The sequence below is a fragment of the Panthera pardus genome, unplaced genomic scaffold (assembly GCF_024362965.1).
Source record: "Panthera pardus isolate Hobbes unplaced genomic scaffold, ASM2436296v1 HiC_scaffold_22, whole genome shotgun sequence".
NCBI classification, from domain to species: domain Eukaryota; kingdom Metazoa; phylum Chordata; class Mammalia; order Carnivora; family Felidae; genus Panthera; species Panthera pardus.
This window is the reverse complement of record NW_026526788.1, coordinates 52,912,084-52,929,788: the sequence shown is the minus strand read 5'-3', so window position 1 is coordinate 52,929,788 and position 17,705 is coordinate 52,912,084. Positions and strand designations below refer to the sequence as shown.

Below are 17,705 nucleotides of genomic sequence, written 5' to 3'. Positions count from 1 at the left end.
AAAAAAAAAAAAGAAAGAAAGAAAGAAAAAGAAAAGGCATAAAATATTCCAGAAAGGACTCTCATCAAGGAATGGGAGAAGATTAGATGGAATGGTGGCCCAGTTAGAGCCTAGGTGGAAAGATGAGAGGCATGGAACAGTGTTTGGAGGCCTGCTGGCCAGGGCACAGGGTCTGTATTTCAGGCCAGGAGAAAACCAGTGGTGACTGGGCAAGTGTCTCTCTTCTTCAGCCATTCCTAGGAATTGCCTTCATTGGGAAGCTCTAACAGGATGAGAGCGATGGCAGGGAAAGGCTGGCTTGCATATCTGGTGCCATCTGAGTGACTGATAGCTCATTCTCTTACGCTCAGAAAGGGTAAGTGCTAGAGTAGGATAGCATGGGAGCTTGGTGGAGGGAGAGAAGCTGATCCCTGCTAGGGAAGGGCACAGTTGGGCATGCCGGAGGCAAACTTGACTGTATCCTAAGGTCCCCTGGGGGCTGCCAACTCTTCAGCACTGGGTGGACAAACAGATGCCCTCCAGGGAAGTGTCACTATCACAAGTGATGACACACAGGGGCAGTTGGCAGGAATATTGCAACTGAGCTTCTGGAGAGAGGCCAATATTACATCTCAGGAATTATGAAGACGTGTTTTGTTGAGCTGCTGGAATTGCAATGGAGAGCCATTCCTAAGTGTTCATTGAAGCTCACTTATAACCAAGGGTGAGTCACATAGAGGGTTACTGACATTCAGAAAGGAGACAGGCCAGTGTTGGCTGCACTCAAAAGCTTGGCAGGATTTGACTGAGTGGCATGGCAATTGTTGGAGAGGCAGGATGGTTGGTGTTCATATAAAGAAATTGTGTAGAGGTTTTCACTGCCAAAGTGACAGATAAGGAGAGCAGAAAAATAGTAACTATAGAGGGCGCTATGGAATCAAGGACAGATTTTGGTTTGTTTTTATTGTGGGCAGTATTTCAGCACATTTATATCTTGATGGGAATGATGCAGCTGAGAGGGAGAAGACTGAGGAGTACATACAGAGGCAGAAATTGCAGAAGCAAAATCCATGGGTAGGTGGAGGAGAGGAGGTGTGTGCACATGTGGAAAGATTGACCTCAGGTTGGGAGCACAGACAGTTCAATGATTGTAGCAAGAGAGGAGGCAGACAGCAGGTGCGGGTAGGAAGGTTGCCTTGGCATGGGATGATGAGGATACTCTCTTCTGATTGCCTCTTTTGTCCATGAAATAAGCAAGGTCATGAGCTGGCAGTGAGAAGGATACGAGAGGGTGTTAGAAGCTTTCAAGGTGCAAAAAAGGTGGGAGTTCAGAAAGGTAAAGTGATTTGACCTTGTTGGCTAATTAGTGGCCTTCTCAGACCAGGGTCCAGGAAAACTGTGAATAGATGCCTTGGAAGTATGATAGATGGCCAGGGAGTCCTGCGAGTCCACTATGGGGGTGTGATCATGACATTTAAGTGGGAATAGTCAGGAAGGTGAGTGTTCAGCCATATGCAGCTCCCTGGGTGAAGGCGTGGAGCAAGGGGAGGTTGAATGAACCAGGTGAGCACAATAAGTGAGAGAAGGGAAGGGGTTGAGGAGCACAGAGAAGAGAGATGGCAGTGTTAGATCACAGACTCCAGCTCAGATTAGGAGAAAAGGGTGTGAACGCAATGAAGGAGGACGGGAGGGGGTGATGTCCATAGATTGGGGCTGCCCGTGTGGCTGCAGACTGTGGACTGGAGCAATAGATGGAACGCACTGGAAAGATACAAAAAATGGCCTCTGGAATGAGTTGAATAGTGTCCCCACTGCCCAGTTCCTACACGGACCCTCAGAAGGTAACCTTATTTGGAAATGGATCTTCGCAGGTGTAATTAGCTAAGAGGAAGTCATGCTGGGGTGGGGTGGGCCCTAAATCCAGTGATGGGTACCCTTACAAAAAGAGAAGATACATGGACACACAGGGGAGAAGGCCATGTGATGACACACGCAGAGGTTGGAAGGATGCGGCCACAAGCCAAGGAATGCCGAGGATTGCCACGGGCCACCAACTAAGAGGCAAGGAAGGACTTTTGTCTAAAATTAATATTACAAAATTTCACAAAATTACAAAATTAAAATTAATTATAAAATTAATATTTACAAAATTAACATTACAAAATATTACAAAATTCTGGAAAAACTGGGTCACTGTGACACCTCCTCCCCTCCCCCCCATCCAAAGAAACATAAACTATTCTGGAAAGGACTCTTCATCAAGGAATGGAAGAGGATTAGATGGGGTGGTGGCCCTGAGGGACCATGGTCCTGCCAACACCCTCCTTCTAGAGTTTGGAACTGTGAGAGAATATATTTCTCTTTTTTTCAGCCACCCAGTTTGTGGTTCTTCGTGCTAACCAGCAAAAACAAGCAAATAAATACACGCAGCAGCTTTCTGTTTGATCAACGGTTCCCAACTCAGTGTTGCCCTCTGTGGTCATGAAGGGTCATCCTTTGTAGGTCCACTTGGCCGTGCATCGGATGCATGCCTGGGTCTCAGTGATGGTGCATGCCCACACAACCACTCACATTTGGTAACAAAACAGCTTGCACAGAAGGGGGTGCCTGGCAGGGCCTAAAGGGCCCCCCTCACTGTTTGTGGAACACTTAGGGTGGTATTGTTTAACCCCGTGCAACTTCCTGCCACCTAATGGGGCGATTTCCTGCTCCAGTATCCTTCTGTTCTACACAGAGATGCTGGCTGTAGCCATGACTTCGGCTGGTTTCCTCTGACGCATCGCTGAGCCTAACATCTGAATAGCAGAAGGTATTTCCTAGAAGAAACTGGCTCTTCATTGCCTGCTGTCTTTCTAAAGCATCCATCAAGAGTTTAATGAGGACTTGTACAGAGTCCAGCACTGCAAAGGGGTACAACTTACCCCTCCTTCTCCTGCTTGCCACCATACATAACCACCAACCCCGAATGGAACAGTCCGCAGCAGGGAGGAAGCCTTGCTTAGGCCCAGGACGATGGAAGGGAGTTTGTCTTAGTTGTCAGAGGATCCAGCCCAGCCACTGCCCAGTCCAGAACAGGTTTGCAGCAGGGGGGCCTGGCCTTCTGGGTTCTCCTGAGGCTGGAGCAAAGGTCGGAGGAGCACCTTCTAGCGTCCGGGCGCTTTTCCTGAGAGCTGTGCTGCCACTTGTGCAAATTGCTCAGGAACTCGGGAAGGCAGGGGCCCATGTCCCCTCATTCATTCTGCATTCACCAAGCCTCTGGCTAGGACGATGTGTGGTGCTGTCCAGAGACAGGGTATTCACCTGGGGCTTGAGGGAGTTGAGGAGCTCACTTGGTGGGGCTTGAGGGAGTTGAGGAGCTCACTTGGTGAAGAATGAGAGGGACATTTTGAGACCCGGGCTCCCAGAGATGGGTGGCAGGCAAGCCTTGCTTCTGAAGCCTCTTCAGGGATGGGGAAAACGAGACCCAGGTTACCTTGCAGAGGGCAAAGGTAGCCCTTCCCTGCCTTCAGCCTCTCTGGGGTATCCTGGTGTCCTGACAGAGGTGCTGAGGAACCAGGTGGACCACAGCTCCTTCACCCACAGCCTGGTTTTAGACCCAGTCTTAAGCCATTGAGGTAGGGTGAACACCCGGGTGCTCATTTCAGCTCAGCTCCCAATGACCTCACAGCTCGTTCACCTTTCCAGACTTTAGTTGTCTCGTCTGCACACTGTGGGGAGAGGCACGCCCAACCCGGGACCTCTGAGGCCCCTCTAGCCTAATGCTCTGAGGGGCTATGACTCCAAAGTGTAGATCCAGAGGGTGTCAGGGCAGACCTCAGAGGGCTGAGGAACAGAGGGGGAAGTCACACTTGGGGAGTAGGACATGAAAAGGGGACCATGCAGAACCTGAGAAGGTTCAGTCATGGTGCCAGGAAGAGAGTGGCATGATGCAAAGAAGTGTGTGTGGGTCCCAGTGCCCAAGGCCATGTTAAGTGGAATGTGAGGACTCAGAAAAGGGTCCTGAGCTTAGTGAGAAGAGGTCATGGTCGACATTCATAGACAGAAGTGGGTGGATAGGCGAAGCGTGAATGAGGAGTGGTGAGGAGGAGGGTTCATTCTGGGCTGAGCTCTGAAGCAGTATGTGGTGTGGGTGGGGGGCTTTTACTTCCTTGTAACTGCCCCTTCCTCACGCTGAGCCCCCCTCCCCCGTGCTGCCTACTGACTGTTCCAGCCCTCACCCCACCTCATGACTGCTCTCCAGGAAGTGTTCTAGAATCCTGTGCTCCTACAAAAACTGATTCATCAACAAAAGTTAAAAAAAAAAAAAGATGAATTTATAGGCTGGCTTTTTGCCAGACACCATGTTGAAGGTTTGCATATACATTAATTTTCTTTACAATAACCCTGTGGTAAATACTATTATTTCTCCCTTATTACAAATGAGAAAACTAAAACAGAAATTATAAAACTTACTCAGACTCACATAGCTGAAAATTGGGATTTGAACTTAAGCCATATGACTCCAGAGCCCAAGTTTTAAGAGCTGTGCTACATGGCAGTTTGATTGAACTAATTCATACTATCATGTGAGTGACTGACAGACGTGTTCGCATGGAAATTCAGTCTCTTGCATGATTTCGCATTGTAAAGGAGGAGTTTCAGAATCCAAAGGTAGGGAGTGCAAATGCCGGTACTTTCTGGACAAGTTAGTCTTCTAGGATCTCTTAAATTATACTGCACAGGTTAGCAGGAGTTCACACTTTTTATCTGTTAAGATAAGAAAAACTGAAATTTGTCAACGAATCTAAAAGAGTCTGTGAATAAAAGAAAGGGGAGACATAGTAGGCAGAAATTAGTTTTTTGTTTTGTTTTTTTTTTTTTTTTTTTAAGGAGAGAAAGATCTGTGCCTGTGTGAAGGCAGAGGGGAGGCCCCGTTGGGAAGGATCCTCTGGAGGTACTCAAGAGAGTGAGGGACACTTGGGGTGTTTTCCAAAGAATCAGAAGGAAGTAGGCTCTCACTATGTCAATCAGGAAGCACCTCCCCCGCCCTGCCCCGAGTATGAAGGGAAGCTAGGGGGATAATGAGGAGACAGATGTGTGTGGAAGTGACAGACTAGGTGGGCAAAGGGAGAGCATGAGACCACCTTGGTCTGCTTGGCAAGAAAACTGGAGTTGATGTCTCCTGTGCAAAGTTCCTGTTTCCCCCGGCATTTTCCCACCTCTGGGTCCTAACTGCAGAAAGGTCCCTTGACCTCAGTGGGGGTTCCCAGATCAGAACAGGGTGATTTCTGGCTAGGTCTGACTGAGACTTCTATCACTCTCCCCTTGGTCTCTGGTGTTCTCTTGGCCACTCTGAATACAGCCCGAATGAGCGCCCTGATGCCCCATGAACACATTTTCCTAAGAAACTGTATCCAAGTCAGCACATCCCAAATAAGTGTCACCAAAGGAGCAACTCCTTCACCACCTGCCTCAGGAACACTGAAAACTCTCGGAGTCCAGGAAACCTGAGTTCAGACATTTACAGCGTGAGGGCCATCTCTGACGGCATTCCTTTTTGGTGTTTTAGGAGAAGAGGAGGAAGATGGAGGTGATGAAGACAGATTGGACAATACAGTCAGGACCCCTGGGCCCAAGGGGGCAGGTGGGCTGGTGTCGGAGGCTCAGCTTGCCCGGAGGCTCACGAAAGGAAAGAAGAGCCGTCGGATGCTGTCCAACAAGCCCCAGGACTTCCAGGTAGGAACAGCCAGCGCACCCCACGTTTGTTTTACTGCCGTATTGTCCAGCTTCTGTTAGTCGCGGTGTTCCGGGAGAGACCCATTGCTATGGGCAGCAGCTCAGCTAGCAAAAAGGGACATCAGGGCGTAAACCTGAAAAGAAGAGCTGTCCGTCTCTGTTCTGCATGCAGAAGTAGACGTAGTCAAGCCAGATGAGGCTCGTCAGAGAAATAAAACTATACCGCTCCTTCCCTTTGGTGGTAGGAGAGAAGAGAATCACAGTATTGCATTTTCGTAGCTCTAGGCACCTGATTGGCAGACAGCCGTGGAGTGAGTTAATGCATCCCAGGCTCAGGCAGACCAGGGAGGAGGCTGGGGTTGGAGCAGCGGCCTCTGCCCTGTCCTGCCCTTTCCCAGGGCCAGTCCCACTACTGGACTATTCCAGTCCCACTACTGCTCTCAGTTTCTGGAACCCAGTTCCACCTTGGGAATGAGCATGGGGGCCACCCCAGTCCATGCACGCCGGTGTGTGGCAAAGCTGCCCTGGCCTACTTTCAGCGGTCCTTACAGGCAGGAGAGCTGACGGGGATCCGAGGACTCCTTACTGGGGAAGGATCAGTAACGACACCCCTTCTGTGCTTCCAGATCCGTGTCCGGGTGATTGAGGGCCGGCAGTTAAGTGGCAACAATATAAGGCCCGTGGTCAAGGTCCACGTCTGTGGCCAGACACACCGAACGAGAATCAAGAGAGGGAACAACCCATTTTTTGATGAGGTAAATGGGCATAATGCATGTTTCTGCTCAATGAGTCTGTTCTACTTATATGCACCTCCCAACGTTCTCTCTCCTGTTCCGTATGGGAGGGGAACTCGTGGACAAAGATCTGGTAAAGACAACGAAAATTCCCGCGTTAAACATTCTAAGGACCACTGGGTCTTGAAACCACATGTCCTGCTTCATCATTGGTTCTCAGAGCTGCCGGGGTCTTGCTGGCGTTTTTACGACCACTTCCCCATGGCGCCTCTCCTGACGGATCCTTGTACCCCTTAGGATGGAGCCCGTGAAGTCACCTACATCTGCCTTTGCTCTTTCTAATCAGCAGGGTGTGTCTGAGGGATGAGTCCATGTGACTGAGTCGTTTCTGTGATTGCTTTGTTACTTTTAAAACAGCATGCCCAGCACATTTTCACAGTTAAGACCAGTTGATGTTGGACGCCCATGAAAGAAAAAAATACCGACTTTCAGTCCCAGCTCTAAGGCAGATGTTACAGTTTTCACAGGGACAACCATGGCTGGCTTTTTAAAGATGTCAAAACCTACGTGGCTAGAAAAATAATACATGTTAAAGGAAAGCAGTTAGGAGCCAAAAGGTTTTTCTTGTCCCTGAATATCGAGAACATAGTCTTTCTGTTGACCTCTTCTGGAACACTCCTCAAAAACACTGAATACCTTGATAGTCATCTCAGGTAGCACAAACCCCACGATCAGGGCTGTGAAGAGAAATGATAAGCTTGGGGACTTTTCCAAGCCCAGCCTTGCTCTGAGGAGATTCATTTCGGAGATTCCTCAGGTGTGCGTCCCATTGCCCGTTCTGTGAGCCCAGGCCTTCTTTCCAGGGTTTCCTATCCCTGTTCCCCTGAGATCCCTCCCTACAGCTTCCAGACCTAGCCTCAGCTCCACTTTTGTTCTTTTCCATACCCCTATGTGTAAAAGGAACCAGTTGTTTCTGTCCTGTGTTCTAGTTTCTTCCCCTATGTTCAAGCTGGCCCTACCTTCATTCACAGAAGACCTATGTTCTTGCTTGTCACTTCTCTTCTTTGGATGTACTGTAGACACCAGCATGCAGCTAAGTAGTGTCAAAGCAGACATGAGACATGGGTGTGCACTGAGCACTTCAGGAAAGTGGACTTTGGGAAAGAGGTTCACTGTGAAGAAGACCAGACTGCAGGGAGGGCAGGCGACGGGTGACTGGACACCTAAGGTGTAATGCATTCACAGGCAGGATAAATATTTACTCAGCCACATTCTCAGGAGCCTAGCAAGAATCTCCACCTTAGAATTTCCCATTATAATGAATTTTTTTGAGATGAGAACTCTGGGCAAAAGGGAAAAGATCAAATACCTGAGGCTCCAAGCAGACCAATTCAGGAATCAATAAAAGAATTTTACTAAAAAAAATCCCTAGTTTACCTACATCTTCTTAACCAAGTGATTAAACTTGGTATCACTGATAATGGGACGAACTGAAGTGTGTGTCCTGATGTAATATAATGGAAGTATCAACATCACCTGTGTTATTTCTTGTCAAATGACCAATTTGAATCTAACAGCGAGGAAATACTCATGCAAATCCAGAGTGTGGGATATTTTATAAGACAGTTCTAAGTTGTCAGTTTATAAGACAACTGATCTTGATAGAAAAAATAAACCACAAAAATAGGCAGGAGTACAGTTCTATATAAAAGGAAACTAAAAAGACACAACAACCAAATGTAATGTATAATCCTTGAGTGGATCCTAGTTGTCTTTTAAAAAAGCTAAAAAAGAACTTTTTTCAGGACAATTGTAGACATTGTAGAAATTCAGGACAATTGTAGGGAATTCAACTCAACTTTCCAGGTCATGCAAGCCCTAAGCACCCATTTTAGTGGGATTGCAACATGCAATAACCTTAGATCTTTATGTGAGCTAGTATGTTTCTGGCCCCAAAGGAACGATTCTGTTTCATTACATAAACACTACCATTGTTACTTAACCCTTTTTCCTTTTTCTGACATGCAAAGGTGAGTTTGCCATGAAGCTCAAGAAGCTTAAGCTTATGGGTCTTTCTGAAGGCCCATGCAATGTGTTCTCATGGTCACACCTATTTGGGGTTATGTTTTTATAATTTCTTAGGAGGGCCCTCAAATTATAGCATTAGATCACACTAAACCTGAGTCCACCCCTGTAAACGTTCAAACATTTTTCTCTTTTGTTTTGACAGTTATTTTTCTACAATGTCCACATAACTCCTTCTGAACTGATGGATGAGATCATCAGCATTCGGGTAAGGGGGCTCCGGAGTAGGAAGGTGGTGCTCTCTAACTGCCGGATAAAGCCGATAAGCTTCTCATGGCTCTTCTTTCTTTCAGGTTTATAATTCCCATTCTTTGCGGGCAGACTGTCTGATGGGGGAATTTAAGGTGAGTGCCAACAGTCTGTTTCATTCAACTTAGATGGGCACTCTCGTAATGAGGCATCAGGTTCCTGGCCACATATCCGGCTGTCCACCTGGGTGATCTTAAAAGTTACCTGTGAGGGATTCATGTCACGGTCTTTGCTGAGGGCTGGTATGCCAGCAGGACACAAATGCCCCAGGGGCCAGAAACCAGCTGAGTGTCCTCTGGCCTGGGTCTAGTCAACTTCCAAGTACAATACTTGCGATACCTTAAAGCAAATACCTGAAAGCTGCCACATGAGGGCCCTTGCCAGCACTCCAGCTGTGGATGGAAGCCAGTGCAGGGCTGCAGAGGGAAAGGGTGCTTGTTGATGGCAAGAAGCCCATCACCCAGCTCCACTTACCGGCAGCCCCAGAGCTCCATCTACAAAGCCAATTATTGTAAATCTTGAATATGAAAGGCAAGCAAACCAGGAAAGAGAATCGGGGTGCTTTTCCAAGTAACACATCTTGGAATTAAAGAGAAATATTTGGTGGGTGCTTCTCAGTAATTCTGCGTGGAATGGACTACCTCTCAAAGCCTCTCAGGGCTCCCAGTCATTAGAAGTCCTAGAGAATGATTTGTATCAGGCCTGAATGTGTTCATACCTGTCTGCCACCAACTAGCCACATGCCAACCGATCCTTAGTTTTCTCTGTTAAAAGGAGTCAATGTGAAGACTAGTACACTGTTTGGCACATTGAAGTGCCCAACTGATGGTTATATTAATATTAGCATTAGCATTAGCATTAGCATTAGCATTAGCATTAGCCAGAGGAGAGGAAGAGGAATATTGGATAGGAATATTGGATAGGAAGAGGAATAGTGGACAGGTGACTTCTCATAGGGTAACCAAAGTCCAGGTTTGCCCAGGACTGAGGGATTTCACAGAATGTGAGACTTTCTGTGCTTGGGGAAAAGTCCCAAGCAAACCAGGACATACTGGTTATCCTACTTCCACGGTCCCTTCCAGTTCTCAGACTAGTTAGTTCATTCATTCAAAATGATTGATTGAGGGTCAGGCAGGGCACTGGAGGTATGGAGAGGGTAAGAAGGAAATGTTCTCAAAGAAACCAAAGTCTTGTCAAGAGTCTTATATTTAATATATAATAATGGGGCACCTGGGTGGCTCAGTCGGTTAAGTGTGGGACTTTGGCTCAGGTCATGATCTCATGGTTCGTCGTGAGTTCGAGCCCTGCATTGGGCTCTGTGCTGACAGCTCAGAGCCTGGAGCCTGCTTCAGATCCTGTGTCTCCCTCTTTCTCTGCCCCTCCCCTGCTTACACTCTGTCTCTCTCTCAAAAATAAAAAAAAAAAAACATTAAAAACATTTTTAATATAACAATTATGGTTTCTTTGAAATGACTAAACTGATTTTAAAATCTATTTGAACTATTTTAAATTATTTTTTCCCAGATTGATGTTGGATTCATTTATGATGAACCTGGTAAGTAATATTTTTTTTCCCCGTGAACCTGAACATTCTGGGAATCAAGAAAATCTGAGGGATCAAAAAGGGAATAATAAAAATGTTTTCTTGATTGAGGAGGGGGAAGTATACTTAGGAATGAGTAATAGCAGCTTAATATGGACATCTTTTTTAATCTGATAGTAATTATCCTAACATTCACAAGTAGGTAATTTCTCTGTTTTGTGACAGTATTTTGATCTTATCAAAATCAAATTATAAAAACAGTTAATAGAGCTTAGACAGAGTCTTGAGTCACACCAGGGCAGGATCAGGGTTGGGGGCTAGTCAGTGCAAAGCAGAGGACATCAATCTAGAGACTCATCTGGCAAATTTGGTGTCATTATGATATTTCAGAGAAAATTATTGTTTGTCTTATAGCAGATGAAATCACAGACCTGTTAACTTATCTGTAGTGTTTCCCTGTCCTTTTAATCCTTCTTTATTTTAGGTCATGCTATCATGAGAAAATGGCTTCTTCTCAATGACCCCGAAGATGCCAGCTCAGGAGCTAAAGGTTACATGAAAGTCAGCATGTTCATCCTGGGAACCGGAGATGAGCCTCCTGTGAGCCCTTACATTCTATACCTTTTACATGTTTTCACTAAAAAGGGAGGGCCAAGAGCTAAGCAAGTGGGAGTCAGTAGTTGTGAAATGCAACACAACTTCCAATCAATAACCCCAACCTTCCAGTTCCTCCTATTTTTTGGAAGTTGTTCTTTTCTCCATGGTAGAACTATTATTCCAGCTCACTTGGACTCCTTCCTGGTGCCCAGGAGTGGATTTTTCATTTAGTAAAGATATGTGTGTTTTCAAGAGTCCCTTGCATCATTTGACCTATAAAGTATGGCTCACTTGCAAAACCAGGCGTTGCTACCTAAAGGGACAGTTGTCATTCTAGGAAACTAGACAGCAAACTGGGAGACAGGTAGTACCCAAGAGAAATTGACAAAACTTCAGGAACTGTCTCTCTTTTTTTCTCCTATTTAGTGCTCATAAAATTATAAAAGGTCACGTTATTTTCTTGTGGAAGAGACATACGAGCTTTGATTATGCAGACTAATTTTGACATGGAATTGGTGGCTGAACTCTTAAGCCTGAAGCACAGGAAATCCTAATGGAAACAGTTCCAATTGGTTTCATTTTACAAGCATCAGTTTGGCTCTTTCCAAGTGCTGCTTTTCTATGGGTATCAGTTATAATCATGTTTCCCCAATAGGCTGAGAAACGAGATCGTGATAATGACAGTGATGACGTGGAGAGTAATTTGCTACTCCCTGCTGGCATCGCCCTCCGGTGGGTGACCTTCTTGCTGAAAATCTACCGAGCAGAGGACATCCCCCAGAGTACGTATGGATTCAGTCCTTCCCCAGGATGACCAGTTTTCTGCACAATCACATGTGCTAACATCATGCTCTGAATAGTGATTGGTTGCTATCTATCCTTGGTTTTTCTTTGTGAAGGCCTTCGTGGACTTCTTTCCATTCATTCTGGCCCCACTGAAAGCTTCCTGAGCAGGCTGATGGGGAAGCCAGTTGGTCATTGGTCCTTGCTCCTAACTGAGCGTTTGGCCCATTCTGTTCCATCTGTGTTCTCCATCTTCTTCTTATTCTAGAGGATACAAAAGAGTGGCCAGCAGTCAGCACTTCCGACTCCTTTCATCACAGGGGAGAATATGACATTTTTGAAACAAGTAATGTGTTTGTTATTGGATTATTAAAAATAGCTGAGCAAAACATGGTTAAGTGCCAGTAACTAGAAATCTGGCAATATTGCGTGGCAAGGTACATGTAACAAGAGATTGGATGCATTTAAGAGAATCACTTATGGTGATTTTACTCATAGACACTGGCCCAGCCACTCCTTTGTCATTGCCAAGGACCCAGCAACCTTCTGCCTTGTCCAGCCTGTCTGCTTCCCGCTGGGCCCTGGGACATGGGAACCCTTCCCAAGTCCCCAGGAGATAGCACTCTGTGTACAAGCCATGGATCTCTTCAGGATTTGCTACTTTCCCTGGGAACCTGCCCCTTCTCTTTTTTAACATCCTATAATGCTTATCCTATAATGCTCATTTCTGCTCAGAGATATCTTAAATGAAGTAAATAAATTAAACCTCACATTATACTGCCTACACGGACTATTTAATTGATATCCATTCATTTCTTAGTTTGTTAAAACAGAGACATGGTGTTTATAGTTGCTTAAATGTGTTATTTATGATTATGTTATGTGTGATCATGCCAAAGTTCCTTGGATTTCTCAGAAAAAGTCAGACTAGGCTTATACTATTTTGACCTAAAACATATTTCCAAGTTGAAACCAGGATGAGTTTTTGAACTGCCTCTGACCTTATATGGATGGACTGTCTTTATTCTACTTTGTCTTCATGGATGACTGATTTTCAATATAATAATTTATTGGTTTATTTTTCAAGGTGCTCTTGTGTTTTTTTTTTTTAACTTTGTGGGGAGAACACATTTTTTTCTCTTAGCTGAGACAAAATTTCTGCAATACAGTGCTACTCCTGCTTGCCACTTTTGAGAACAATTCTTGTTGCAACTTGTCTTCATGTTTAGGAGAAAATTTTTAATTTTGCTGAGTGATTTCTGTTCCTTTAAGAAAATCAAATTTAATCTCTGCTGTGCGACATGTTGCTTTCTAGTGGATGATGCCTTCTCACAGACGGTAAAGGAAATATTCGGAGGCAATGCAGATAAAAAAAACCTAGTGGATCCTTTTGTAGAAGTTTCCTTTGCTGGGAAAAAGGTTTGTATGTGATCTAAATGCAGACGCCTCTAGGAAAAAATATTTAAACCACTGTGCTTTCCTTGGAGTGAATTCCTGTTTATTCTTTGTGAAAGTAGCTGACTCCTGATGATCTGGGAAGTCTGCAGGAACACAGATTATTTGAATCGGAACATGCCAGACTTCTCCACAGGTTTATTTTGGAGTGGAAAGTTTGCAGGACTCAAATTAGAAAATTCAGTCTTTTGAAAGAATAGAATGTGAAAACTATCACTGAATTATTTGGATTACTTCTCAGACCCAAACCTTGTCTTTGTCTAAGGCAAGCTTCCTCTCTGGCAACAACAATCCTCAGTAAATGTTGGGGATAGTCCCCCGACGCCCAGCTGCCCGCTCCCCACATGCTTCTCACTTCCCAGGCCCCAGCCAGCCGCCAGAACTGGAGAGCAGGCAGGAGAGCTCCATCCCAGCCCACTGGGATGAGCCGGGAGACTCTTGGTATAGGCACATCCGAGACCGCCATGCCTAGTTATAGGCATGAAGACCTAGTGTCTTCTGTACAGTCGAACCATTTACTTATGAAAGCAAGATTTGGTCAACCACACGCATATGGACCAGGTGTTGCTTTCTAGGAGAGGCAGTGCGTGGTGGGGGGGAGGCGGTGGAAAAGCCCTCTGTTCTGGCGCAAGATTTACGTTTAGACTTGAGCCCACTCCAGAGGCAATTAAGGCAAATTCCTTTAGCTCTCAGTCTCAATTTCCTGAGCTATAAATCAAGATAATAATAATCCCATAGGATTGTTGAAAGTGTTAATTAATTAGGTAAGTAATTATTGTGAGCCTATTAAATATGGAAACTGTCCCGTGTGCTAGGGATAGAGAATTCAGCTCTCATGGAACTTCCCTTGTAGCAGAAGGAACAGCAATAAACAAGCAAATAAGTATCTGAATCATTTCAGATAATACCATGTATGACGCAGAAAAGAGGGCGGAGGACAAGGAGTGATTGGTGCTGGGGGTTGGGGAGAGGAGGTGGGTTTTGCTAGGTTAGCAGGTGGGACACCTTTGAGGAGGTGACATTTGAGCAGAGGCCTGGATGATGTGAGATCTGGAGGGCAGGGGCTTCCAGGAAGAGAGAAGAGCAGGTGTAAAGGCTCCCAAGGAGGAGACACATTTGCAGTGAAAGACACCCCATGTGGCTGGGGTGCAGTGAGCTGGGGGAAGCTAAGAGCTGAAGTCAGATTTGGGGTGGGGAAAGGTAGGCAGGGTTTTATGAACCAGAGTAGGGTCTGGACTTTAAGCATGCCTGGAGAGCTCACTGAGACTGCTACACAGGGGGTGCCATGAAAGTAAGGAGGCAGGAGAGGGTGTGTGCATCAGACAGGAGCCAACGGCAGGCACCCCGGGGAGATCAGCATCTGGACAAAGCTGTGGTACCAGGAGTGAGGCATGTCCGGGGAAGAGAGATGTGGTGACTGGTTCTAACAGGAGCTGGTTTGGAGAGCAGGGAGAGGGGCTTGTGGGCAGGATCAAAAGATCTGTGTGCATATGTTAATGAAGAGGTGCTCACTAGATAGTATGCAGTAAGTGCTCAATAAACATTAACTCTTGCAACATGACCCTAATCCAATGTTAGAAATCTGACGATTGAAAAGCAACTTTTAGTGCATAGATGAAGCAAAGATTAATATTAAACCCATGTTATATTTTACCTAATAGTTAGAAGAGAAATAAACTTTAACCAGGCTACTAAGTATGTAACTGGCTAAATAGACTGCTAGAGTCAAAATGTAGTATGCATACATGTGAACTTATAGAAATTAGAATCTTGAATATCTACTGTTTTGTTTTGATGATTTTACAGGTTTGCACAAATATAATTGAGAAAAATGCAAACCCTGAGTGGAACCAAGTCATTAATCTTCAGATCAAGGTTTGATGTTTTTTCTTGCAGAAAAATAAGACTATTTGCTTTAATAGTTACTGAATAAGTTGAGAAACAACTACTTTGTTCTGTTTCTTTTTAACAGTTTCCTTCGATGTGTGAAAAAATAAAGCTAACAATATATGACTGGTGAGTTAAAAAACAAATTTGTGTCTAATTCAGAATTAAAGAATTGAACACTTGGATATTGCAGAACATTACTCTGATGGTCTAACTCTTCTTTTCAGCCTGTTTCTTTTTCTTCTAGAGGGAGGTGATAAACTGCTCCTGGAATTGGGTGTTTTCTTTTTAAAAAAAAATTATTAATGGTATTGCTACAGAAAAGCTTTGTGTATCTTCGTTCCATTGGCTCGTAAACAAAGAAGGGGAAAATAATCTGAAAACGCCCCAAGATAAGAAATCAAGGATTTAAATACTGTTTAGGCTGTCCAAAATAGACTTCAGAAATGGAATGAACCATTGCTTGAGAAGAATCACCAAAACATTTCAACAGCTATTCTCTGTTATTGTTAGAAAGGAAAATGGAGAAAGCTACATGTCTGTTTGAATGCAAAGAAAATTCATTGAGAGGTTCTGATGGAATTTTAACTAGATCACCCTCCTAGCGGGGATTGACCATAATAAGGCCATTCTTGTGCATGTTCTAGCTGGATGAGGCATTCAGTTGGCAGTCCTTAACTCCTTGAGATTGAAAATGGCAAATACCATCATCATCCTCATCATCAGCGTTTATACTGGTGTTAACTACCATTTTTTGAGCACTCTAAGTGCTGTACCATGTGACTTAACTGTAATATCCCATTTAGTCTTTAATTTTTTCTTTTTTAACGTTTATTTATTTTTGAGACAGAGAGAGACAGAGCATGAACGGGGGAGGGTCAGAGAGAGAGGGAGACACAGAATGTGAAATAGGCTCCAGGCTCTGAGCAGTCAGCACAGAGCCCGACGCGGGGCTCGAACTCACGGACCGCGAGATCGTGACCTGAGCCGAAGTCGGCCGCTTAACCGACTGAGCCACCCAGGCACCCCCCATTTAGTCTTTAGAGTAACCTTTTCAGTTGGAGACTATTATCAGTTCATTTTACAGATGAAGATACTAAGGCTCAGAGAGGTCAGGTAACTTGCTCACAGTCACTCAGAAAGTTAGAGACTGAGTTGGGCCCCTGCCCTGTCTGCCTGTCCCCATAGTTTTTCCTTTGACAGAATGTATTTGCCTTTTGCATTGGCACCCTCCCAGTGCTATGGCAAAAGGGCAATTTGGGAGGAGGTAGTAAATTTCATTTTGTTCAGTGACCACATCACAGTTTATTGAGGGTCATGGAAGGGTCGTGAAGACAAAAAACCCCTTCCAGTGAGTGTAAACTTGATTTTAGCACTTGAGACCCTCAGGCAACATTCTGAATGTGTTCTATGGGCCTCAGGAACTCTCAGGAATGTGAATGAGGACCTATAGAGTTCAGGTGACGACTCTGGCTTACTGGCTTTGCAGTGAGTGGTTGTGGATTGAGCCATCCCAGAGTCGTCTGTGGTCACTGCAAATGTGGTTACTTTCTGAACTAATCTGCCCCCTCCAAAGCAATAGTGTAGACTAGGATGCAGAGACAGGCCCTGTTTAACTAAGGAATCCTTGGATCCAAATCTTAGGTTACATATTTTGTAGGGTAGTTGCACAACTGGGGGGAAGCTAAGAGTTCTTTAAATGTAGTCTAGATCCTTTTGGATGAACAGAAAAGATTCAAGAACCATGCTTGTGACTTAATATCCTTAAGTAATACTTCTTCTCAGGAAAACTGTGTTTCGTTAGTCATTCTTTATAGTCTAATACTATTATACTATACAATGTATAAGATTGTATGTAACATAGACCATTACTATAATGCAGTATAATAATATTACATTGTAGTATTGTCTTTCCCCCAAATACTGAACCTTTCCTCTCTCCCATGGGGTCTTAGATTTCAGAGTGGGTATACTATTAGATTGAATAAAGGAGAGCCTGAAATGGGGCACCTGGGTGGCTCAGTTGGTTAAACATTTGACTCTTAGTTTCCACTCAGGTCATGGTCTCATGGTTTGTGAGTTCGAGCCCTGCATCAGGCTCTGTACAGACCCTGCTTGGGATTCTCTTTCTCTCCCTCTCTCTGCCCCTCCCAATCTCTCTCTGTCTCTCTCCCTCCCTCTCTCTCTGTCTAAAAATAAATAAATAAACATTAAAATAAAAAAAAAGGAAGAATAGGTTGAATTAAGCACAGAGATGTTATTCATAGAAACCTCATTTTTTGCACCTACTGTTGGCCCATCCAGAGGCCACTTCATGGGTTAGACTTTCATACTTTCTGTGATATCCATGGAAAGATTAATAATAATGTATTTACTTGTAGTGGGACTATTTGTCCCTACCATACAAATAAGATTTAGGTTCTAGGCAAGCGACTGCCCTCAGCTGCCCTCAGCTGTTACACAGTAGGTGCTCAATAAATATTTGAACTGAATTGGAAGGGAATTGTTCTCCCTGTGAAAGACCCATTCATTGTAGTTGTTAAACCATCAGAGTAATCTGTATGAACATGATAAAATCAGACACACACACTTATCCTATGTAATGTGATTACATTACACCCATTAGATAACGTACCTATAATTGTTTCATTCATTTTATGACAAAGGTATTGAGTGGC

At 44.7% G+C, this 17,705-nt stretch overlaps 1 protein-coding gene across 6 annotated transcripts in view; it reads left to right on the top strand.

Moving 5' to 3' along the window:
- MYOF (myoferlin) overlaps window positions 1–17,705 on the top strand; it is a 154,090-nt gene that overhangs the window by 53,127 nt on the left and 83,258 nt on the right. For all 6 annotated transcript variants that reach the window (XR_008424886.1, XM_019445110.2, XM_019445108.2 and 3 more), the window contains exons 6-15: window positions 5,528–5,694; window positions 6,321–6,449; window positions 8,659–8,721; window positions 8,807–8,857; window positions 10,287–10,317; window positions 10,790–10,905; window positions 11,558–11,684; window positions 13,001–13,104; window positions 14,947–15,015; window positions 15,113–15,156. Coding sequence is in view for 5 of the 6 variants with exons in the window: in XM_019445110.2 (XP_019300655.2) it covers window positions 5,528–5,694; window positions 6,321–6,449; window positions 8,659–8,721; window positions 8,807–8,857; window positions 10,287–10,317; window positions 10,790–10,905; window positions 11,558–11,684; window positions 13,001–13,104; window positions 14,947–15,015; window positions 15,113–15,156 (901 nt within the window). In the remaining variant the exon portion in view is untranslated. The remainder of the gene's footprint in view (window positions 1–5,527; window positions 5,695–6,320; window positions 6,450–8,658; window positions 8,722–8,806; window positions 8,858–10,286; window positions 10,318–10,789; window positions 10,906–11,557; window positions 11,685–13,000; window positions 13,105–14,946; window positions 15,016–15,112; window positions 15,157–17,705) is intronic.